The following is a 23,830-nucleotide window of genomic DNA, read 5'->3' on the forward strand; positions in this document are numbered from 1 at the left end:
TGTTGTTTACTGTTATCATGGCCCAGTCCTAACTGGATCCAACCGGTTTTTCCCCCCATTGGCCACTCCAAGGACAATGTCACCCTTGGTGGGACTGTACCATATTTTCCTGCCACTAAAGGCAGGGGGGACTGAGCTCCCTGCCGAGTGGCGCAGTCCATCCCAGTGACTGTGTGCGCGGCTCAGGCCTGCCCAGCACGTTCTGCCCGAAGTGACGAGTGAGGGAAGGAGATTCCATCGAACCCGCTCCTGCTCCTGGTACAGCCCGGGGCCTGGCTGGGGGGCTGGGTGCAGGTGGGCGGCGAGGGGCCTGGCTGGGGGGGGCTGGGTGGAGATGGGGGGTGAGGGGCCTGGCTGGGGGGCTGGGTGGAGGTGGGGGGGCAAGGGGCCTGACTGGGGGGCTGGGTGGAGGTGGGGGGCGAGGGGCCTGGCTAGGGGGCTGGGTGGAGGTGGGGGGCGAGGGGCCTGGCTGGGGGGCTGGGTGGAGGTGGGTGGGCAAGGGGCCTGACTGGGGGGGGGCTGGGTGGAGGTGGGGGGGCGAGGGGCCTGGCTAGTGGTCTGGGTGGAGGTGGGGGGCCAGGGGCCTGGCTGGGGGGCTGGGTGGAGGTGGGGGGGCAAGGGGCCTGACTGGGGGGCTGGGTGGAGGTGGGGGGCGAGGGGCCAGGCTAGGGGGCTGGGTGGAGGTGGGGGGGCGAGGGGCCTGGCTGGGGGGGGGGGTGCAGTTGTGGGGGCGAGGGGCCAGGGTCGGGGGCGTGGTGGAGGGGGGGGGGGGAGGGGCCGGGCTGGGGGGCTGGGTGGAGGTGGGGGGGCGAGGGGCCTGGCTGGGGGGGCTGGGTGGAGGTGGGGGGGCGAGGGGCCTGGCTGGGGGGCTGGGTGGAGGTGGGGGGGCGAGGGGCCTGGCTGGGGGGGGCTGGGTGGAGGTGGGGGGGCGAGGGGCCGGGCTGGGGGGGGCGGGGTGGAGGTGGAGGGGCGAGGGGCCTGGCTAGGGGGCTGGGTGGAGGTGGGGGGGCGAGGGGCCTGGCTGGGGGGCTGGGTGGAGGTGGGGGGGCGAGGGGCCTGGCTGGGGGGCTGGGTGGAGGTGGGGGGGCGAGGGGCCTGGCTGGGGGCCTGGGTGGAGGTGGGGGGTGAGGGGCCTGGCTGGGGGGGGCTGGGTGGAGGTGGGGGGGCAGGGGCCTGGCTAGGGGGCTGGGTGGAGGTGAGGGGGCGAGGGGCCTGGCTGGGGGGGGGCTGGGTGGAGGTGGGGGGCGAGGGGCCTGGCTGGGGGGGGCTGGGTGGAGGTGGGGGGACACAGCTGAGGGGGGCACTGGTTGGAAGGGGGACTTGCAGCTCAGGGGGGGGGCTCTGACCGGAGTGGGCTGAGGCCCCACTACCCGAACCCCGTCCTCGCTTTAAGCCTGCCCGAGGCCCCTGCCTCCCTCTGTGCCCCACGTGACCAGGTGGGGGTTCAGTGGGGACCTGCGTGGCCCTGTCACCAGGCGCCTGCCCATGGGTGCCCAGGCCCGGCCCCCGCAGCGCCAGAAGTGGGGGGCTGCGGCGTTCGGCCGTCATCAGCCTTGCAGACATCGACCCACCAGCACCTCAGTTGCTTTATACTGAAATCAGTCACTGGGGGGGCTGGGCCCATCCATCAGTGACACTAGCGGGGGCTGGGCCCATCCATCTGTGAGGGGTCACAGACACTCACCAGAGCACGGCAGGGAGAGGCCAGGGCGCGCACAAGGGCAGGAGCAGAGCAGGGGTGGAACCCAGGAGTCCTGACTCCAGCCCTGCCCCATGCACAGCTGAATCCCACTTCCCCCCACAGGACTCGAGTGGACGTGACAGGAGGCGAAGATGGCTCCATCCGGGTTGAAGGCAGTGGTGCGCGAGAGTAAGTGCGGAGCCGGGGGCAGGGCCCAGTTGGGGAGGATTAGGTGTCAGTCGGAGCAGAGAGCTCCCCCCATCACCTGCTTGTCACACAGCAGAAGGGGAAGGAGGGTGTCTGCCCCACCCCCAAGGGCTGCCCCCTGCCATAAGAGCTGCACCTTGGGGGAGCATCTCTTTCCATTGGGGTGACTCCCACCAGGGCCAGTGGAAGGATATTTTGTGCCCTAGGCGAAACTTCCAACTTGCGCCCCTCCCTCTCCCCACCGACCACCTCTGAAAACTAGTAATCTTAGTGTTATAAACAGCCTGTCAGAACGGGTAATGGCTGCGTGCGAGGAGAAAAATGACATCATAGCCACTTTGTACCATAGTGAAGCAGTACGCTTCAGCCCAGCCCCATCGCAGAGCTGGCCTAGGCTACAGCTGTAATGTAGGAGAGAACAAGTTAAAGCCTGACACTCGATCAGCATGGCCTCTGCTGCCTTGTGCATGCTGGACTCTGAGGTGTTTGTTAGTCCTTGTCTTCTCACAACACCCTGACCTGCTGTGAGGGCTGCATTACTTCAGAAGCCCAGGCCACTGCTGAATCTCCAGCCCAGGCTGCAGTGGACGGGGCCTGTGGCTAAATCCAAACCACACACCTGGGGTTTAAAAGGCCAGGGCTGGGCCAGGGCACCGTGAGGCTGAAGAGCAGCTGGTCTGGGGGGCTCTCCAGGTCCTCGGCCACCAGCATGTTGGGGGTGAGGGGGGTGAGCACGAACTGATCCACCTCGGCCACCAGCAGCGCCGCGAAGCCCAGGGAGGAGGCCACGTTCTCCGCGCCACCCCACAGCTGCACCACCACCTGGAAGTACTCCCGCTCCACGCCGCCCAGAAGCTCCACCCGCATGGGGACAGAGTCGCAGCTAGGCCAGGGCTCGGCTGCCGTGTGCTGTTAGCGGATCCCACGTTTGGGGGGGAGCCCAGTGCTGGGATGGCAGGGGGTGTGGGTGGGTGAGTGGAAGAGAGAGCCCAGTGCTGGGGCTGCAGGTAGTGCGGGTGGGGGGGCACTGGTGAGTGGGGGGGAGCTCAGGGCTCTGGGGGGGGGGGCGCCAGCCAAAATTCTTTTGCTTGGGACGGCAAAAAACCTAGAGCCGGCCCTATCTCTTGCTGCACGGGGTCAGATCCTTAGTTCAGCTGCGCTCGTATCTGGCCTGGCAGAAAGGAAAGGTTATCAGAGCCACGGCCCATCTAGCCTGCCAGCCCACCACGGTCGGTGACTGGGGGCTCTGCTAGGAGCACATCATTAGCTGGCCTGAAAGCAGCCTCTGAGCCACTTCTCCGAGGGGTCTTTCCACCAGCCAGTGGGTCCTGGCTCAGGGCACAGCCATCTTGTCCGAGCCCCACCACTAATCCCCGTCTCTTTCCCTCGCAGAGATCTTCAGCGTTGTCTTTCGCAGCGTGAAGAAGGAAGGAGAATGGAAGGTAAGCCGGCCGGGCCTGCTGCCCTGGTGTCCCCCTGGGGATATGCTGTATCCATATATTGTGCTCCTCCCCCTCCAGCCTCTTGGGATTCATTAGAAACCTGAGGTTTTCCAGGCTGGATCAGATCCCTGCTCTGTCTAGCCCATCATCCGTCCCCAGCTAGACTTGGGTATGTCTGTCTTCCCCAGCTTGTCCAGCTAGCCCCATATATCCCCCCCCCCCCACCGGATCAGACCACTGGGCCCAGTGAGCCAGCCTGGGTGGGAGGAGGAACAGGAGACGCCAAGCATGGGGGCAGTATGCACCATTGGGCAGGCAGGTTATTGAGCCCCCGGCATGGACTGGGCTGGGGTGTGTGGAGCAGTGGGCTAGGCCGGTGCGGCAGAGGGAGCACAGGGGACTAGCTTTCCCAGTGGCTGGAACTGGTACAGAGGGATGCTGGGCTGCACAGAGCAATGGGTTCATTCGGCACGGAAGGAAGGTGGTGGAGATGTTGGGCCGATGGCCTACAGGGCTTTCCTAGGGGAACATGGAGACTCCTCTCATTCCATTTCTCCGTGCCCTGATCCTGGTTCTGTCCGAGGGCTGGGGACCGGGTATGTGGTGGATCAGAGCAGGGCACTGGGAGCTAGGACTCCTGGGTTCTGTCCCTGCCTCTTGCACTCACCCTGTCACCTGGGCGAAGAGGCTGATCTCCTCCAGTCTAGGAGGGTAGAGCCATTCCGAATGGCCGGGGGTCCCAGGTTTGTCTCCGTCTCCTACATCTCATACCAGCCACTCTGCTCGGAGCCGCTTTCCTTGTCGCTCCTCACGCAGTCCTTAGCACGGTCAGCTCAGCCAAGTGCAGGCTTGGTAACGGCCCTGCTGCTCTGCTGTGGAAGGGCTGGGCCGGGAGCCATCGGCTCTGCCGTTAGCAGTCGCTCTGCTCCCTTGGCTGTGCCATGGATGATGATGGTGGGCAGCTGGGCTCAGGGCAGTGACTAGCTCCCCTCTCGCTACCTCAGGTGCTAATCATGGACCACCCGAGCACGCGCATCCTCTCGTCATGCTGCAAGATGTCCGACATCGTGAACGAAGGCATCACACGTGAGTGGGCCCTCCCTCCCGTCTGATCCCCCCGCCAGGGCTCCCCTCCCCCTTGGACACACCTCACAGTCGGGGAGTTGACTTGTCTACATTCATGTTTGCATCTAGTTTCCTCCCTTTGCAGCCCCGTAGACGCCCTCCTTGCTATTGGTACCTTCCCAGCCAGCTCTAGTTCCCTTAGCCCGGCGCTTTCAGCCCCTGGAACGTCTTCAGCACTTTTCTCAGCTCCCGTTAACTCCTCGCTGCTCCTCCCCCACGCTGCAGGCAGGGTCCTGGCTGGGGAGGGGGAATGCTGGCTCCCTGCTCCAGGGTGGAGGAGCCCTGGGGTTGAGGGGCACAGAGCTGAGCCAGGGCTCTAGCAGGGTGCCCCCAGCACAGTACACAGGGATGTTCCCTCCCTGCTCCGTACTGTGGCAGCATCGCAGCCCATGGCCCCACATCAAAGCAGCTGCTGCATTGTAGCCTGCAGAACCCCCCAGCCTGCTGCCAGCGAACATCCCTGTTCCCCTTGGCTTTCCCTCCCCCCATCCCGGTGGAGAGCAGCTGGGGTGGGTGGCTAGGACGCACTGACCCACACCCAGTGTCTGCTCTCCCCAAGCTGTGGAAGATATTGACAAGTGCCGGGAGCCAATCCCCAGCCTGGAGGCCATCTACCTGCTCAGCCCTGTGGAGAAGGTAGGAGCTCGGGCCTGAGGCAGGTGGATGGGGAGCAGGGGAGACCCCGGGGCAGCTCCTCGTGCTGCCTGGAGGTGGCGCTGTCCGGGGGGATGCGCAGCACGACCTCAGGATGGCAATGGGGCTAGTAGGGCCCCCCAAGAGGCTGCTTCCCCGGAGCTGGGCTTCGTGTTCTTTGCCATGGGAAGCACAGATTGTCCCACGGACCTCTCCGCAGTGCAGTCCCATGGGGGTTGGATGGGATGATGCAGCAGGTGGAGAGAGGCAACCTCAGCTAAGCTGACCAGATAGCAGGTGTGAAAAATCGGGACAGGTGTTGGAGGGGTAATAGGATCCTATAGAAGAAAAAAACGCAAATATTAGGACTGTCCCTATAAAATCGGGACATCTGGTTACCCTAACCTCAGCTGAGACTCAAAGCGAAGGAGAATCGCTGAGGCAGAGGCTCATGTAGCGGGGACTGTGGGGGAGGAGGCTCCTGCATCTGCTGCAGGGAGGTGAGTGGAGGCAGACCAGGGGCAGGGGGCACTGGCGGAGCATGGTGCAGCCCAGAACCCACAGGTGCTGCCCGCGGACGGAGCGCTGGAGTAGAGGCCTGCGAGCTGGGGGCTGGGGCTCGGGACCCGTGTAATGATGCTGGTTCTGGTGGGACCCAACTGAGAGTGCCAATTCAGGACAAATTGCTTAAAACAGGGCAGTTCCAGCCCAAGGCTGGGGGTTTTCCACCTCTAAGGCAAACCAAACCAGCCAGCCAGAGGACTTTGGTCTTACCCCAGTGGCTAACCACAAGTCACACAAGGAATTCCCTTAGACACTCCCGTCTCCCAGTATCACCACAAGTGCCACTCATTATGGGGACAAATGGTTATGAAAACCAATGCCCTAATAAAAGAAAAAGGGTTCTCCTGATCCCTAAGGACCAAGCCGCAGACCCAGGTCAATATAAATAAATCAGATCTTACCCACAAATCATGCTGTTGCCAGTCCTTTAGAATCTAAAATCTAAAGGTTTTTCCATAAAAGGAAAAAGATATAGATGAGAGCTAGAATTGGTCAAATGGAATCAATTACATACAGTAACGGCAAGGGTCTTAGTTCAGGCTTGTAGCAGTGATAGAATAAACTGCAGGTTCAAATCAAGTCTCTGGAGTACTGTACATCCACAGCTGGGATGGGTCATTCGGTCCTTTGTGTAGAGCTTCCTTGTAACAAAGTCCCTCCAGAAGTATGAAGCAGGACTGAAGACAAGATGGAGATGAGGCATCAGCCTTTTATAGTCTTTTCCAGGTGTAAGAACACCTCTTTGTTCTTACTGTGGAAAATGACAGCAAAATGGTGTCTGGAGTCACCTAGGCAAGTCCCTGCATACTTTGCTGAGTCTCAAAGCATATCTGCCTTCTCTCAATAGGTCAGTTGTTTAGCTGATGATCCTTAGTGAGCCATCAAGCAGGCTAGGCAGAGCTAACACCAACGTGTCTGAGGTGTCACCCAGAAGCATAGCAGAAGTTTGAAATACACACAGTCTAGAGCCAATATTTGTAACTTCAACTACAAAAATGATACACATATACATCCAGCAAACCACAACCTTGTCTTAGACACCCTATTTGACCCCATTTATACAAGATTTGGTTCCACTACATCCATGTTCTATATGGTCCCTGTTCACATCAATAACGTCACAACCGGGCAGCCAGGTTCTCACCTGTCACAATGGCCGGTCACGTGGTCCGAACAGCTTCCGAACACCCTGCCTGGCTAGCTGGTGTGGCAAAGCTGCAGGTGCCCAGTGTGGCACCGGGGGAGGGAGCGGGCCCTGATGGCGGCTGCCTGGGATTGCTGCTCGGCCGGCTGTTCCCTGGGCACTGCTCAGAGCCCACTTAGTTCAGCAGCAAGGCCAATGCCAGGTCTCGTCTGTGGCCGAGCACGGACACTTGTGTGCCGGCGAGAGACGGGGCTGGGCCCTGAGGCTGTCCCGGGCACATGGGCACATGCCCTGCTCCAGGTGGGGAGGGAGCCCAGAGCCAGGGGGGTGAAAACCAGCCCACCTCCTGATGGCATCATGCTGGACCCTGAGTCCCCAGGGGCTGGGCATGGGCTGGGCCCTTCGGGAAGCAGGGAGGGGCCTCGGCTGGTGCTGACAACCCCCCTCCCCCTTTGCAGTCGGTGCAGGCTCTGATCAGTGACTTCCAGGGCACCCCCAACTTCAACTACAAGGCGGCTCACGTCTTCTTCATCAGCCGTGAGTATCAGGATACAGCGGATTCTCCAGCTGGGAGCCTGGCCAGCGGCACAGTGGGGGTGGGGGGTCTCTCTCTGCCAGCAGGCCAGTGCCCCAGCAGACCAGACCGAACGACCCCACCTACCCCTTCCCCCCCTTCTCCCCCACGGGCCTGCCTCCAGCCAACACGGCTCACAGCGTGCGCCCAGAATGGTGGCCTCTGGCTACCATTCCCAGCATGCATTGCTCCATCAGTCCCAACTGGGGTGGGGGGATGGGACACCACCAGAATACTCAGTGTGTCAGGGTCACATCTGCTTCTCCCCATTACAGCGGCAGGGGGAGCCCAAGTCCCCGTTCCTCCTTGTGCATCATCCTGAGCTGTACACTCCAGTCACTTCCCCCTGTGGATGGGCTGAGGGAGGGTGTGAGACGGGGCTGCATAGGAGAGATTGTGGCCCCCCCTCGCTGCTGATGCTGCAGCAGGCGAGAACCCGGCGTGACTCTGGTGGGGGCTGGATTCATCGTTGACTCCTGTGTGTCCCTGCTGGCTTGCCCAGGTTCCCCACAGGTGTGCAGCACTACTGCCCCTGCTGTGCCCATCCTGGCCCTGTCTGGGGGGGCTGGCGCTGTGCTGGGGGTCCTGAGCCCTGTGCCTGTCACCCCCACCCACTGCCTTTGCCTTGCAGCCTGTCCTGAGCCTCTGGTCAAGAAGCTGAGGAAGTCACGGGTCACCAAGGCCATCAAAACCCTCAAGGACATCAACGTGGCCTTCCTGCCCTACGAGAGCCAGGTGAGGGGTGGCCGGGCTTTGGAGGAGCTGGGCTGCGGGGCAGACAGTGACGTACGACCCCCCACCCTTAGTGTTCAACGGGGGTGGGGGGAACCTTTCCCTTCTAGGGCCCTAGATTTGATGCCAGCACAGGGGAGCAGGGACTAGCTGGCTGCTCACACCCTGTGAGACGGGGAATCACTGGCTTAGATGTCTAGGGGAGGAGGGCCCTGCCTCCCCGGCTTTACCAGCTCTTACCGATGGTTTATACCAGGCCTGCAAGACAGCCCGATACTCCACACGCCTGCCCTTTGCCCAACCGCCCCATCCCCTCCTTGTGTCGTCAGTGGATTTCCCCCCTCACGCCCCTGAGGGGAGGGCTGTGTTGTCAGTCTCAAATGCATTGATGGGGAAACTGAGGCACAGAGCGATATGAGCCTGGTCTACACACAAAAGCTTTGTTGGTCTGGGTTTGTTATGGGGACATAAGAGAAAAAATCCCCCCAGTAACTGATGCAGCTGTGGTGGCAGAGCCCCTGGGTAGATGCCGATATGCTGGCCAAGCAGTCCTTTCGCCACTGTAGCTTATTTCATCTGGGGTACCGGTGCCAGCTGTGCCAAGAGAAGCTTTGGCAGGTATAAGCTGAGTGTCCGTCAGGAGGCTTTGCTGGTTCACCCGTCCTGTTGCGCCAGCAAACCCTTCATGGCCGATACTGTTTTATTGGTGTCCAAGCATGTTTGCCCCAATGGCTCGTTCTGTTTGGCCAGTGAAATAAGCGACAGCAGCAGACGCGCGTTGATGCCAGGTTTGCCCGTGGCTAAACTGGGGCTTTCACCAGACTAGAAGCGTGGCCAAGCCCCCTCCCCCAGCATTGACTTCTCCAGGGCAGAGACACACCCCGAGGGCACCTGGGAGTCTGCAGCTCAGTAAGGACCTGAAGACGGGGAGTCTTCATCCCAGGCTGGTGCATGAATCTCTGGGCCGCTGTCCCTCTGCCACAACAGGAGTGGCTCTGGCAAAGGGATCTCCCTCACTAGGGGCTCGCTATGGTTCTGCCAGGCTGGTCTGGTCCAACAGCGCATCTTAGGGGCGTGGTATGGGGCACAGCTGGCCTGGCTGCCAGCAGTTGGCACCAGGGTCTGATCTCTGCTCCCCTCGCCCCCTAGGTGTACTCCCTGGACAGGCCACAGACCTTCCACATCTGGTTCAGCCCCTGCCGCTCCTTGGAAAAGAACAAGGAGCAGGAGATGCTGGCAGAGCAGATTGCCACGTTGTGCGAAACCCTGGACGAGTCTCCAGCCATCCGCTACCGGAAGTGAGTGTGCCGGGGGAAGGGGTGTGACGAAGTGGGAATGTTCTTAATGTTTTCTCTGAATACTGCGTGGGTGCCTGTGACGCAGCAGGGAGAGGGGAGTATTGACCTGGGCAGGTTGCAGGGGAGTTTTGCTGGGACTGTCTGCATTGGGGATGGGAGACTTTCCTTGAGGCCAGATACCTGAGCATGTAACCTGAGAACCAGGAGGGGGGTTGGAGCCAGGTGACACCTTTACCCAGGAAATGGACAAAGGCTGGAGGAGGAGTTGGGGGGGGGAGGCTGGGTGAGAGGGCTGGAGGGAGTTTCAGTTTGGAGCTGGCTGGGAAAATGGAGGGGAGTCTAGCCAGGGCTCTGGCCTCCCTGGCACCCCCAAGATGGACCTGACTGAGGGGGTTCTGTTGTCTGTACTGAAAGACCTGTCTTGGACTGTGTTGCTGTCATCTAAACAAACCTGTTTTACTGGCTGGCTGAGAGTCATGGTGAGTCACAGGAAGCCGGGTGTGCAGGGCCTTGTCTCCCCCACACTGTGACAAGGGGTACCCAGCTATCTGCTTCAGGAAGTGAGTGTGCCCGGGGAAAGGGGTACCTAGCTATCCCCTATAGGAAGTGAGTGTGCCGGGGAGATACCCGGCCATCTGCTACAGGAAGTGAGTGTGCCCAGCGGGAGAAGGGTACCTGGTCATCTCCTACAGGAAGTGTGTGTGCCCTGCGGGAGGAGAGGTTTCTGACCCATAGGGTTTGTCTTTGCTGCAGGGACCATGAAGAGAACTTCGACCTGGCTCGTGCTGTGCTGGCCAAACTCAAGGTGTTCAAGGAATACAAGCCCAGCATGGGAGAGGTGAGTGAGCTGTGCCGGCCGTGCCCTCGCCCTGGGACAGAGCCGTGTGGGGAGCACATGAGAAGTAGAAGGAAGGAGGAGCGATTTCAAACCTGCCTGGAGATCCTGGCCGGGGGAGGGGTGGGGTCTAGACCTGCTTGGAGATCCTGAGGGGTTGGCAGAACAATAGCATTCCCTGTGTGGGGACTAATGGCCCCAGCCCTTCTCTAACACTGGCCGTGGGCAGATCTCAAAGTGCTCTACAAAGGCCAGTGTCCTTATCCCCTCTGTACAGATGGGGAAACCGAGGCACCGCCTGGGAAGTGTGTGCCCAGCACAATCTCTCTGTTTATAAACAGGGCAGTTCGGTCACAGAACTAAGCTTTGCACACGGAGCCTCTTCCACACCTGGACACTCCTGTCTGTGTGTGCTCCTACACCCATCCCCACGGTATCGGAACCTCACTAGTGAATTCAGCCTCCCAGGGGAGGCGGGGTGGCCTGTGTTACAGATGGGAAACTGAGGCATGCAGGGAGTCTGTCAGAGCAGGATTAGAACCCAGCTCTCCTAAGCCTTAGCCACAAGTCAGCCCTGGCCTGTGGGCTCCCCCCAGCTTCTGCCGTCCCCATCCCACCCCCAGCAGAGGGGAGCTGCAAACCCACCCTGCCCTGGATTCTCGCACAAGAAACTCAGAGGTTCCTGTCCCTCTAGGAGAAGCAAAGTGATGTAAAATCCAAGGCCTGCCCAGATCTCTCCCTCCTGTTGCTTCTGCTCTTGCTTCCAGCCTTTGCCGAGCTGCTGGGAGACTGTGCACCTGTGACCAACTGGGAATGTTTGTAATATCTTTTATGAAGCCAGTGCATGCCTCAGTTTCCCCTATATGTTGCATGGCTTCTCTGGCGGGACATGGGGGGGGGAAGGACTCTCAGGGAAGGTAAGAATCATGGTGTGTGAGGGGGTGTCACCTCCCTGTCTTGGTGAAATGAAGAGAATCCAACCCAGATCAGCCTGGGAGCCAGAAAGACCGTGCCAGCTCCAATGGCTCCTGGCTGGATGCTCCCAGCAGGGAATCGGAGCAGGGCCCCCAGCTTGAGAACACAGAATTAGGAAGGTTTGAGCTGGGGGATAAGTGAGGGAAGCTGGGAGCTCTCGCCTGAGAACTGACCAAGGTCAGACTGAGGCCTGGTCTACACGAGGCAATTGGGTCGGTGTAACTGCGTTGCTCGGGGGCATGAGAAAGGCGGCGTCACTGAAGCGGCGCAGCTGCAGCGGTTTACATGTAGACACAGTGGTGAGCTGGAGCCGGTTCGCGGGAACCAGTTGTTAAATTTAGAAGCCCTTTTAGAACCGGTTGTCCTGTGCGGGAAAACCAGTTCTAAAAGGGCTTCTAAATTTAACAACCGGTAAGTTTAAGTGACCCAAGAGCGTAGCTTGGGGGGAGCAGCCACTCCCCCTCAGTATATTACCTAAAAGTGGCACCTTAGGCGCCGACCCCATGGGTGCTCCAGCTCCCCACCCCAGCCCCAGCCCCAGCTCACCTGTGCTCCGCCCCGCTTCTCCCCCACTCCCCCCGCTTCCCGCAAATCAGCTGTTCACATGGGAAGCCTGGGAGGGCTGAGAAGCAACCAACGGCTCCGCGCACACCTGGCTGCCCAAACCGTCTACACAGGGAAGGGATTGACAGCATGCTTGTTAACCACCGGAGCTACTTGCTGCAGACTCCTGGCTCCTATTCCTGCCTCTGCCACCTACTCCTGGCACGCTGCTCCATGCCTCAGTTTCCCCCGGGTAACATGGGTTAGTGCTTACACCTATGACAGGATATCCCTGGGGGGACTCACAGGAGTAAGAGCAGCAGGGTGTGCACGGAGCAGGACTTTGAGCTCCCCAGCACCTCCCAGCTCCTGAGAATAGCACAGATCAGACAGGGGCTGCAGGCTGGACTGCCCAGCCCCCTTCAATAGAATCCAGACAGCTCGCCCACCGCAGGGCCGGGAGTGCTGACTCAAGCCCCTGCTCCATGCAGCACAATCCCGGCTGGCTAGTCCAGTGTGCCCCCCACATTGCCAGCTGGCGCAGAACCCCAGGGTCTCTTGGAGCATGGCCTCTAGCAGTCAGGTCTCCAAAGCCACCCAGCCCCTCGTGACAGTGCCCTGGGGCCTTGTTTGCACTAGTTCCTCTTGCCTTGATGTTTCCCAGCTGCCAGCCCTGAGGAGTAGCTGGCACAGGCAGAGCACTAACCGCCCCTCTGCTCTGGGCAAGGTGGGGTGACCCAGTGGTTATGCCAGCCCCCATCTGCAGTCGGGGATCCCTCCAGCAGAGTTGAACTGACAAAGGTGTGAGCCGAGTCCAGGAGGTGAGGCGGGGGGTGTGGGGCACGCTGGGCATAGCAACCCACCCAGGCTGGGTAGGTCTGGACAGCAATGATGGCGCCAGCTCTGGGTTCATGTCCCTGCTCTGCCACAGACTCCCGGTGTGACCTTGGGTGAGTCACCCAGCCTCTCTGGGCCTCCATCCCCCTCTGCAATGGGGTGACAGCGCTGCCCAGCCCCACGTGCATGGTTTGGCGGGGGGAGGCAGGATGAAGCAATGATAGTGCTACAGTGGTGGGGGCCAGATACTCCTCCAAGAGAGGCACCTCCCCGTCAGCCTCAACCAGGGTGACCAGAGAGCAAGTGTGAAAATCAGGACAGGGGGTGGGGGGTAATAGGAGCCTACATACGAAAAAGACCCCCAAAATCAGGACTGTCCCTATAAAATCGGGACATCTGGTCACCCGAGCCTCAACCCATTTACCCAGAGACTGTGGAGATCTGCCAGCGAGTGGGTGGTGACTGGTCCGAGGTTCTGCTCCCAAGCGTGGCTGAAAATCGGGCCATGTACTGAGGTGGGACAGTTGGGGAAGCGTCAGGGGCTGTACGTTCCCCCCCCACTCCGACTGTCTGTGCTACCCAGCGAAGAGCAGACGCAGCCCCTTGCTGAGGTGCTCCTGGGTGGGCTTGGGTTCCACTGGGGCTGCTGGAGCTGGTCTCAGAGCCGTCTGCCATGGAAGCGCAGGGCTGGTCTCCTATCGCCACCTGCTGTGCCAAGAGGGCAGTGCATGCTGATCAGGCAGGGAGCAGGGGCTGGGCCAGCGCCCATGATGTGGGTCTGAGATGCTGACCATTTGAATGGTCTCTGTCCAACTGGATACTGGGGGGCCACCCAGGCTGGGAGTGGGGAGCTAGAGCCTCACATGGGGTCCCAGCTCAGATGCAAGGTGGGGTTTAGGGGAGGCACGAGCAGAGAGCGTGTTTAGGGGAGGGGGGCATTGCTATTTGCAGGAAGGGCAGGTGGCCTGTCCCTGCAGGGGGCGTTGCAGCGCAGCTGGGTGGGGAGCTCTCCCTGCCGGTCAGGGCAGGACCCCAGGGCACGTCCCAGCTAGCTTGGGAGGTGTCTCTTGGCTTCCCCCTGGGGTTGGGGGCTGGGCCGCAGAGAGGGCGGGTGGTGAAGTTTCAGGCCACCAGGGCCCATTGGATTGTGCCGTGTGAGCCAGGCCAGGACCCCTCTGCTGGAGCAGGGGGTGACAGGTCTCTCTCCTTTGCCCCAGGGCCCCGACAAAGCCCGCTCTCAGCTGCTGATTGTGGACCGGAGCTTCGACCTGGTGTCCCCACTGCTGCACGAGCTCACCTACCAGGCCATGGCCTACGACCTGCTCAGCATCGAGAACGACACCTACAAGTAGGGCCTGGCTGCCAGCAGGGGGCGCCCCGCACTCCTCCTCAGGCGGGCTGGGGGGGATGTGTCCCAGGCACCTGCACTGCTCTGTAGCCCCCAGGCTTGGGGGAGGGGTGCCGCAGCCTGACCCCGTCTCCCCTCCCCCACAGGTACGAGACGACGGGGACCAGCGTCTCGCGGGAGAAGGAGGCGCTGCTGGACGAAAACGACGAACTCTGGGTGCAGCTACGCCACATGCACATCGCTGACGTCTCCAAGTGAGCGCGCTCAGCCCTGCCCCTGACACCCCTCCATGCCCCACCCATCCCTCGGACACTCCCCACCGTGCCCCACCCAGGGCCAGAACCCATCTCCCCCTCCCCCCAGGATACACCGCTCTGTGCCCCAACCAATGCCTAGTGCTGGGATCTGCTACCCACCCCCATGCTTCAGCACACCCCTCCCCTCCACACCCACTGCAAGAACCTCTCCCCTCGAACACACCTCTCCCACCCAGTGCCAGGACAGCCCACCCCCTTGACACACCCCTCCCCCTATTTTCCAGTGCTGGGACTTCCCCCATCTGCCCCTTCAGACACACCCCTCCCCTTCCCTTCCCACCCAGTGTTGGAACCCCGCTCCCCCTTGGATACACTCCTCTCCCATCCAGTGCAGGGACACCCCCCCGCAACACACCCCTCTCCTGCTCACTGCCAGGACTCCCTCTCCCCCTCCCACCCAGTGCTGGGGCCCGTCCCTCAGACATGCTCCTTTTTGAGTGCTGAGACCTCCTGGACCCAGCCCCTCTCCCCAAAGGACCCCTGAGCGCTCCCTTCCAGAGCCACTGTCTGCACCTCCTCTCGGAGATCCCCCTGGACACTGTCTTCCCCCGATCCCAGGATCTCCCCATGCGCCTCACAGCCCCCTTGAGGGAGTCCTTCACCGACCTCCTACTGGGCCTGCTGCTGCCCCCAGACCCACCCAGCAGGAGCCCCCAGAGGTGCACTGAACTCTCTGCCTTAGAGTAACTTGGGAAGAGCCCCCCACACTCCCCCGGCCCCATATGAGGCTCTCGAGGCAAAAAACCCTGGTGCCCGTGGGATGGGGACACTATCCCCTGTAGCATAGGACAGGGCGCCCCTATCTTGAAGGCAGTGCCTGGCTCCGGCCTGACCCCTCTCCCTGCTGCAGGAAGGTGACGGAGCTGCTGCACACCTTCTCTGAGAGCAAGAGGCTGACCACGGACAAGGTGCGGCGGGGGAGTCCGGGACGGGGGGACCCATCCCACTGCCACTGATGGGGAGGGGAGGCTGCTCTGCTGCCCCAGGAGGCCTTGGCGGGGGGGGGGGGCCTGTCCCATTGCTCCCAGGGTTTGCCTGTAAAGGGCTAAGAAGTATATGTGGAGCCCCCTGCCCCCAGCCAGAGCTCTGGAGCTCCCCACAGTGGGGGAGGGCAGGGGCCCATGGGGCGGGGTCAGACAGCAGGATCGGGGCCGCGCAGGGAGAGCTGCAGGGAGCCAGACCTGGCATCTCCGCGGCCTGCTGCCGCTTTACACCTCAGGGGGTGCTTGGGTTGCGGGGCTCCCATCTCATTCCAGCTCGCCTGGGAAAAGCAGGTCTAACCCAAGCCACAGCCATGTGTGGCCTGAGTGACCCGCCCTGGCCCAGGCGAGGCCTCTGCCCTGCAGGGGTAGGGGGTTCCATGTGCTGGGAGGGGCCGGGATCTCACCACTGCTTCCCTCCAGGCCAACATCGAGGACCTGTCCCAGATGGTGAAAAAGTTGCCCCAGTACCAGAAAGAGCTGAACAAGGTAACGGCGCTGGAGCTGTTAGTGGGCAGGGGGCAGGGCATTCAGTGGGGTAATGGGGGGGGGCAGGGTGCTCTGTGGGGCTGGTGAGGCACAGTAGGGACTCTCTGGGGGGCAGGACACTCTCGGGCACTCTGCTTTACTGCCTGATGAGAGCTGCTGACCTGTCCCATCGGGCAAAGCCATTTCCCCCCCAGGTGCTGTGTGGCACCATGGGCAGTAGCAATGCCCCAGCAATGGCAGCCCTTGGGTAATGCCCACGCCTTGCTGCTGCAGCTCTCGGGAGACGGCCTTGGTGGGCTTCCAAACTAGCCCGTTGGAGCCACTCCTGGTGCCACTGGGCCATGTGCCAACGGAAAGCTCCTGGCCACTGGCACAGGTACCCCGACACCAGCTGGTCTCCAAGCCCCCAGCCTCGTGGTGGCTAACAGAGAAACCGTGGGCTGCTTTGGAAGCTGCTTCCTCCTCCTGATCCTCCCCTCCAGCTGCCCCGCTCCACCCCAGAGGTGGCAGCACGTCAGTGCTGGGCAAAACAATCCCTATATACTTGCCTTATACAGCCGGTTGGGGCTGCCCCTCTGGCCGAGGGGCCCTCCTTGCGGGTTGGGGCGGTGCAGGTGCTCTGGACCAGCCGGTGATGCGGTAAACCCCCCGTGCCCCGGTCTCTCCCCGCAGTACTCCACACACCTGAACCTGGCTGAGCACTGCATGCGGCACTTCAAAGGATCGGTGGAGAAGCTGTGCGGCGTGGAGCAGGTGGGTCTGTGGGCAGAGCCTGGCTGGGGGGCAGAGTCTGGCTCATGACTCAGCCCGGAGAAAGGGGTCTCAGACCCACAGGCTCGCTGGAGCCAGGGCCAGCCCCACCATGCAGCACCGGGGGTGCAGAAAGGGGACATGGGGCTCAGGTTACTCTCTGGAGGCACATTGCGCACCCCAGGGGGAGCCGACCCCAGGGAGGAGGGGGCCCTGGCACAGGGGGTAGACGAGCTGTGGGTCATGGGGCCATCGCGTCTCCCATCCTGTTGCGGGGGTGGGAGGAAGCGGAGCGGCCTGACCTGGGCCTTGTGTGTGCACCTCCCTCGCCCCCCAGGACCTGGCCATGGGGATGGATGTGGATGGGGAGAAGATCAAGAACCCCGTGAAGATCATCGTGCCCGTCCTGCTGGACCCCAGTGTGCAGGCCTACGACAAGCTCCGTATCATCCTGCTCTACATCTTGAACAACGGTAACGCCACAGGCCTGCAGGGGGCAGCACTGGGGGGATGTCGACACACACCCTGAGCGGCCCCCGGCCCGTTCTCTGCAGGGAGGGGGATGGGGAGACACACCAGGAGCAGCCCCCCGGGCCGTTCTCTGCAGGGAAGGGGAACATCCCTCCCTTCCTGCAGGCTGTTCAGACACCATGTTCTGCCTCTGAGCCCCCTGCGACCAGCTCCCTGCCCACCCCTTGTGTCCTCCCTGGACCAGCTCCCTGCTTCTTGCTGCATCCAGCCCCTTCCCCAGCTCACCAGGGCCTGGGGAACCTCCCTGCCCCTGACATTGGCACAGTCCCTCTTCCCCCATTGGTTCCTGCCCCATGCTGGCTCGGTGGGGCAGGGCCCTGCTACGGGGCCCTTCCTGTAACCCTGCTCAGGCACTGCCCCTGCGCCCATTGCCCAGGCCAGGTGCCCTCATGTGGCTCCTCTGGCTGCCCAGTTTCCTGGCCAGGGGGCGCTGTGGAGTTGCCAGGCCTCCCCCTCTGCACTAAGCAGCAGTAAATGGTTTGGGGGGGTTGCCCTCCCTCCAGCTCAAGGCCTCACAGCCTTAAAGAGCCAGACCATGGCTCTGACACTGCACCTGACTGGCCGCAGAAGGGGGAGCCCAGATCAGGGGGAGGGGGGCTCCCACTGCACTGCCGGGGGGAGCTAGAGAGACCCCTGCCCCCAGCGCTGAGAGAACCTGTGGAGGCAGGAGCAGCAAGAACCTGAATTCAATCATTAACTGTGTGGGATCCAGTGGGTTAGAGCGGATGGTGGTGGGAGCCAGGACTCCTGGGTTCTACCCCCAGCTCTGAGAGGGGAGTGGGGTCTAGTGGTTAGAAGGGGGCTGGGAGCCAGGACTCCTGGGTTTATCCCCAGCTCTGAGAGAGGAGTGGGGTCTAGTGGTTAGAGGGGGGCTGGGAGCCAGGACTCCTGGGTTCTTCCCCAGCTCTGAGAGGGGTGGGAAGAGCAGGATCTTAGGATTTGATCGGGGAACTAGGACTCCTGGGCCACGGACTGAATGTGCCTGGGCTGTGGGTGCGTCCCAGGGGTGCTAGCGCTGACCTGTCCTCTCCCCATGCAGGTGTGAGCGAGGAGGCCATTAGCGGGCTGATCCAGCATGCCAGCATCCAGCAGCAGGGCAACATCATCCACAACATGGAGCTCCTGGGCACCTCCCTCAGGCGTGGGGTAAGGGACTGGGGCCAGGGGCCGGTAGCTGTACCCATGCCAAGGGGCAGATCTGTGCTGCACAGGGGAGCCCAGGACATCCTGGGGGTGTCCCCCTATGGCAGTGACCTACTCCCAGCACAGAGGTGGCCTCTGCCCCTGTACAGTGGGGTGATGCCCTCCCCATATGAGGGTGACCCCTGAGTTACTCCCCATCTGGGGTGACCCCTTCTGCCCCTGCAGAGAACCCTGGGGGTCAGGACCTCAGATCGCCAGGGAGCTGGAGCTGGTGACCACTGCATGGGGTGAAGCGGCTCTGTCCTCCCACCAGTCTCTCTCCCCTCCTCTCTCTCTCGCTCAGTGATCCATTCTGTTCTTTTCTCTGCCTCTCCCCTGCCAGCCCGGCTGGAGCGACTCAGATAGGCCGCGCTCTCCCTGTCTGCCCCCATTCCCACCCCGCACCCCCTCCCTGCTGCCTCTCACCCCCTCTCCCTTCCTCCCCCAGAGCGGGCAGCTGCAACCCAAGAGGAAGATGAGGCTGGAGTCCACCTACCCGCTCTCCCGCTGGACCCCCAGGCTGAAGGACGTCATGGAGGTACCCGGCTGTCTGCTTCCTGGCCTTGGGGGTGGGGTCCACACCTGGCAGGCTGGGGCACAAGGGGGAGGGGTTGCTTTGGGGTCAGCCATGTGTAGAGCCCTGCATATCCGCGCACCATTTCTGCAGATAGTGGATCGGCTGCAGAGACAACCAGGTCAGTCTCTACTCCCCAGCAGCGCCTGGCCCACAGCATCCGGCTCATGCAGCCCGGGGGGCGCAGCACGCTCGGGGCCGCCAGCCAGCAGCCAGTGGCTGTCCGGCACCCATTTGCCCCACTGCGCTGCTTCCTGTGCTGCAAATCGAGCAGCACCAGCCTCCCCATCAGCTCCTGGGCAGCAGGATTTGGGATTGGAGCGGGCGGGGCCTCGGCGCCAAGGGTGACCAGATGTCCCGATTTTATAGGGACAGTCCCGATATTCGGGACTTTTTCTTATATGGGAACCTATTACTCCCCACACTCTGTCCCGATTTTTCATACTTGCTGTCTGGTCACCATACCAGGCTCTAGCCATGTGAGGGGCTCATCAAAGAGCCCTCTCCTGCTGCCATCCTTAGGGTCTTAAATCATAGACACGAGTGCCGGGGAGTTGTCTTACCCAGTGCTGAGATGCTGCCACCTCTGGGGTGGGGCACGGGCGGTTTATACAGGGGTCCCTCACTGGGCCTGAATTCTTTCTGAGGAGTGGCAGGCAGCTGTTAACAGCCGCACAGCAACACTGCCTGGGAGTCTAGTGCACAGGGGCGGCTCTAGGATTTGCGCTGCCCCAAGCACGGCGGCACGCCGCGGGGGGCGCTCTGGCGGTCACCGGTCCCGCGGCTCCGGTGGAGCATCCGCAGGCATGCCTGCGGGCAGGGGCGGCTCTAGACCCAAGCGCGCCAAGCAGGCGCGTGGGGCGGCCCTTTCCCGGGGGGGCGGCATTTGGCTCCGGTGGACCAGCCGCCGGCAAGTGTGCGGCACGTCCACCGGAGCCCCGGACGAGCGGACCAGGCCCACGCATGTCTGCGGCGGGTCCCCTCTTCCCGCGGCTCCGGTTTGAGCTCCCGTAGGCATGCCTGCGGCAGGTCCACCGGAGCCGCGGGACCACGGCACCCGCCGCAGTCATGCCTGCGGCAGGTCCGCTCGTCCCGGGCTCCGGTGGACCTGCCGCAGGCATGCCGGCGGGAGCTCAACCGGAGCCGCGGGAAGAGGGGACCCGCCGCGGGACCGGGAAAGGGCGGCGCAGCGCACCGCTCTGCTTGGGGCAGCCTACTTTCTAGAGCCGCTCCTGCCTGCGGGAGGTCCTCCCGCGGGATGCCGCCCCAAGCACGCGCTTGGCGCGCTGGGGTCTGGAGCCGGCCCTGCTAGTGCAGGAGGTGATCAGTGTGTGGGGCTGGAAGTGCAGGGGATCCAGGCAGCACACTGTCATGGCTGGCACTGGAATCTGAATGGCCGGCAGGGTCCTTGGCCTAACCTCCAGTGAGGAGCAGCTGTTTGACGTTCATCTGAAGGACAAACTCCTGCAGCACAGTACTGGTCACTGACTGACCGGGGAGCGCGCCCCCTGCAGAGCCTCCCCACTCCCTGCAGTACAGAGCCCCCTAGCGCCGCACTGGGGTCACAGAGCACCCTCTGCTGACTCACTAGCACCCCCCAGCACCCAGTGGCTTTTCCTTAGAGGTCTCCTGTCCAAGCACTGCCTGAGCCCAAACCTGCTTAGCTTGTGAGAGGTGACATGGTCGCTCCTTTCCCCCAATGCTTGCTGGGGCCTGAGCCCCTCATCGCCCTGCCCTGTGGGGCACTCCTCAAGGGGGTGAGGGGAGCACATTTAGTTGCCTTCATCCTACTGGCTTGGGGCTCCTCCAGGCCAAGGATTAACCCCCTAGCCCGAGCTCCTGGCCCTGGTAGATCACAGGCGGGAGGCTCCCAGGCCCCTGCTCCAGCGCTGTGATGGTTCCTCCTGTGGGATTTTGGAGCAGGCAGTTGCGGTAGCCTCGATCCCATGGCTAATCCAATCAGGGGCACTGCTCCCCGCGCCAGCCGCAGCTCGTCAGGCCTTAAGCTTCCCTGTACAAGTCAACGCAGCGGATTCATGTAAAAGCCCCTATTATGTGGCATTCGGCTGTATCACAGCCTGGGCCCCCTGCGTGGCTGGGACACACCTCATGGGGCAAGAGGCAGGGCCTGGATCTGCCTGCAGCAGGGAAAGGGCACTGAGGGCAGCCTCCCCCCCCAAGTGAGGGGCCCTGGATCCAGCGGCAGGAGGTCTCTGCCCTCCCCATAATGATGGAGGGGTGGGGAGTTCACAGCAGGGCACTGAGCGGCTGAGGGGGATGTGGGGAGATGGGGGGCATCACTGGAGGAGTCCGTGTGCTCTTTGCTGGCTCCCCATGCGCCACCCCAGAAAGGGGGCCCCAGGCTGCTCCCCCCAGGGACTGTCAATCATTCAGTGAGGAGCCGTCCCAGCCCCTCCCGCCAATGGGGCCTGGCTTGGCCACCAGGTCCAAGGTTCCTGCTGCTTGGCCCCTGCTGACCTGTCCTCCACCCCCCCCCCCCACCAGGACATCACTGAGGACAGACTGGACAGGGAGCTGTGGCCCTTCCTCTCAGACCCGGTCCCTTCCACCAGCTCCCAGGCTGCTGTCAGGTAAGGCTGAGCCTGGCTGGGCTGTGGGGGGGCAGAGCCCTGCCATCCTCCCCCCGCCCCACCCCCAGCATGTAGGAACCTGTGTGTCTGAGAGTGTGTGGCCAGGACCCTGCCCTCTACAGGGGAGGGGGTGCCCAAGAGCCTGGAGCCCTGGACCCCTCTCAGCATGTCTCCCGCCCCCCAGCAGTCCCTCAGCACACCAGGGCCCAGGATGGAGGAAAGGGACTGGCCCAGCTTCAGACAGCACCCCCAGCCCAGGGCAGGTGCCGCCCTCCCCTACTGCCTCTTGCCGGCTTTGGGTCTCCTGTCCCACGGCCTTGGGCAGGGCCTGCCCCCCAGCCTCCTCGGGGCCCTGCCCTTCCATCTGGCATCCCTCAGCGAGCCCCTGGTCTCCACACTGCCCCTCTCTCCCCCCAGCACCCACTCCGGGCATTGGCACAAGAACAAGCCAGCGGCCGAGAACCCGACGGGCCAGCGCCTCATCATCTACGTGCTGGGTGGGGTGTCCATGTCTGAGATGCGCTGCGCCTACGAAGTGACTCAGGCCAGCGAGGGCAAGTGGGACGTGGTGATCGGTGAGTGGGGCGAGTCCTGGGGGGAGGGTGGCTGGAATGCCCAGGTCAGGGACAGTCGGGACCCTCTGGGAGGGGGAGACCCTAGAACCACCTGCCCAGCACCCACAGGGCACCCATGCCACCCTCTGTCCTCCTGCACTGGGGGGGGCCTGGGAACAGATGTGCTGGCCCCACCTGCCCGCAGCCCCACATGGCCTGTATCTAGCCACCTGAGCTCCTGGCCTCTGGCTCCCCAGGGCTCTCCTTGCCCAGGGATGTAGACGGGTCAGACTCACCCCCGCGGCGCCTCCTGCTGGTGACTCCGGGAATTAGCTCAGTCCAGCGCTGGAGCGCCCTCTGCAGGCTGGTGATCCGCCTGTCCTCTGGCCCCCCGTGTCCCTCCCTGGACCCGGTGCCCTTTCACATGGGGTGCTGCCCCTGGCAGTAACCCCTTTCTCTCTGGGTCTCCCCTCCTTGGGGAACCCCCACCCTCTATCCCCACCTTGCCTCAGTATAGGCTACTGCCAGTCATTGTCTAGCCCCACACTCTGGGGCAGACTGCAGTATCAGCCTACTCACCACAGGCAAAGGGGTTTGGACCTGCTGCCTTGGCTTACCCCTGGGCTGCCCTCTGCAACCCCCAGTACCTGTTGGCCCACTGCTAGGCCACAGCCTGGGGCTTTCTAGGCTGGAGCTCCCCAGCTCCTCTGCCTTTCCCCAGCCCTGCTTCACTCAGGTATCCAGTCTCAAGCTCCCTGCAGCCAGGCCCTTCTCTCTCTGAAGGCAGAGAGAGACTGTCTGGGCTTCTGGCTTCCCTGGCCTTTCTATAAGGCCCTTGGCTCAGTTTGGGGCATGGCCCCAGCTGCAGCCACTTCCCCAATCAGCCCAGCCTAGAGCAGCAGCTCTCAAGCCCTGCCAGGCCCTGCCAGGCCCAGGCAGGAGCAGGGGTTTCACCCTGCTACAAGGGACCATGTGTGGGGGCCCAGTCAGACACCCCCAGGAACACCCATGGGGATATGGCTCACCCCCTGCACACACCCCTCTAAGACCCAAGGGTGAGGAACACTGTCAGCGGGTGGATTCTTGCCTGGCCATGCAGGGTACAGCGGCACGAGGGGTGCAGTGCCAGGCCGTGGGGGGGCAGGAGACAGCCCCTCCCTCCCTGCACTAGAGCAGGGTCCAGCTGCAAGGATGGGGGCGATGGTGATGCCAGCCTGATGCCTGCCCCACTGTGCCCACCACTACCAACCACCTGTCTCCCCCGCCAGGTTCCAGTCACATCCTGACCACCAGGCGCTTCCTGGATGACGTCCAAACCCTCGACCAGCTGGCCCCCGAGGAGGCCTAGAAGCAGCCCCTTCCTCCCAGAGACTCTGCCCCCCACAGCTCGCTGCCCCCAGCTCCACCTGCTTTTCTCAACAAGGCACCTTCCCCCCTACTCCTGGCTGCAGTGTCAGTTCTTGGGGGAGGGACGGGAGAGGGGCTGGGACCCCCCAGGCTGCTTGGCTGTTAGGGCAGGGGGCAGGCCAAGCTCCCTCCCTCTGACACAGCGTCTAGGGTTGTCACCCTTTGTGCCCCATGGCCACCCTGCCCCCGATGGGTAGGGGGAGAGTCAGGCTCTGTTATCTACCAGCTTCAGCCATTCCTACCCTGCCTGGGACCCAAAGCACAGCCCCTCCCCCTCCCTCTCCGGTCACCCCTCTGCCAGCGATGGGGGGTGCACAGAGGCTGCTACCAGCGTCTGGCTTTGGGGGGATGTGATCCAGCCACTAAGCCCCAGGCTGCGTCTGTCCAGTCTGCAAAGGGTTAAAGAGAACCCCCTCCTTCTGCCCCCATATCATTCCCCTTCACCGCCTAGGGGTGCTGGCCCAGCCCTGGCTCCCTGCACCCCTCCCACCACAGCCTGGCACCCTGGCCTCTCGGC

General features: G+C 62.6%; 1 protein-coding gene across 1 annotated transcript; it reads left to right on the forward strand.

Moving 5' to 3' along the window:
• Positions 1–127: 127 nt before the first annotated feature.
• On the forward strand, positions 128–23,254 carry LOC123353862 (syntaxin-binding protein 2-like). Its single transcript, XM_044995293.1, has 20 exons — positions 128–258; positions 1,805–1,870; positions 3,281–3,330; positions 4,335–4,416; positions 5,015–5,091; positions 7,255–7,333; positions 8,002–8,105; positions 9,252–9,400; positions 10,154–10,238; positions 13,808–13,938; positions 14,085–14,192; positions 15,106–15,163; positions 15,659–15,724; positions 16,397–16,477; positions 16,812–16,947; positions 18,045–18,151; positions 18,636–18,725; positions 21,267–21,352; positions 21,770–21,927; positions 23,175–23,254. The coding sequence occupies exons 2-20, from the start codon at positions 1,834–1,836 to the stop codon at positions 23,252–23,254; spliced, it is 1,764 nt and encodes a 587-aa protein (XP_044851228.1). The 5' UTR covers positions 128–258; positions 1,805–1,833.
• Positions 23,255–23,830: the final 576 nt, after the last annotated feature.

The sequence above is a fragment of the Mauremys mutica genome, chromosome 20, assembly GCF_020497125.1.
Source record: "Mauremys mutica isolate MM-2020 ecotype Southern chromosome 20, ASM2049712v1, whole genome shotgun sequence".
Taxonomy (NCBI): Eukaryota; Metazoa; Chordata; order Testudines; family Geoemydidae; genus Mauremys; species Mauremys mutica.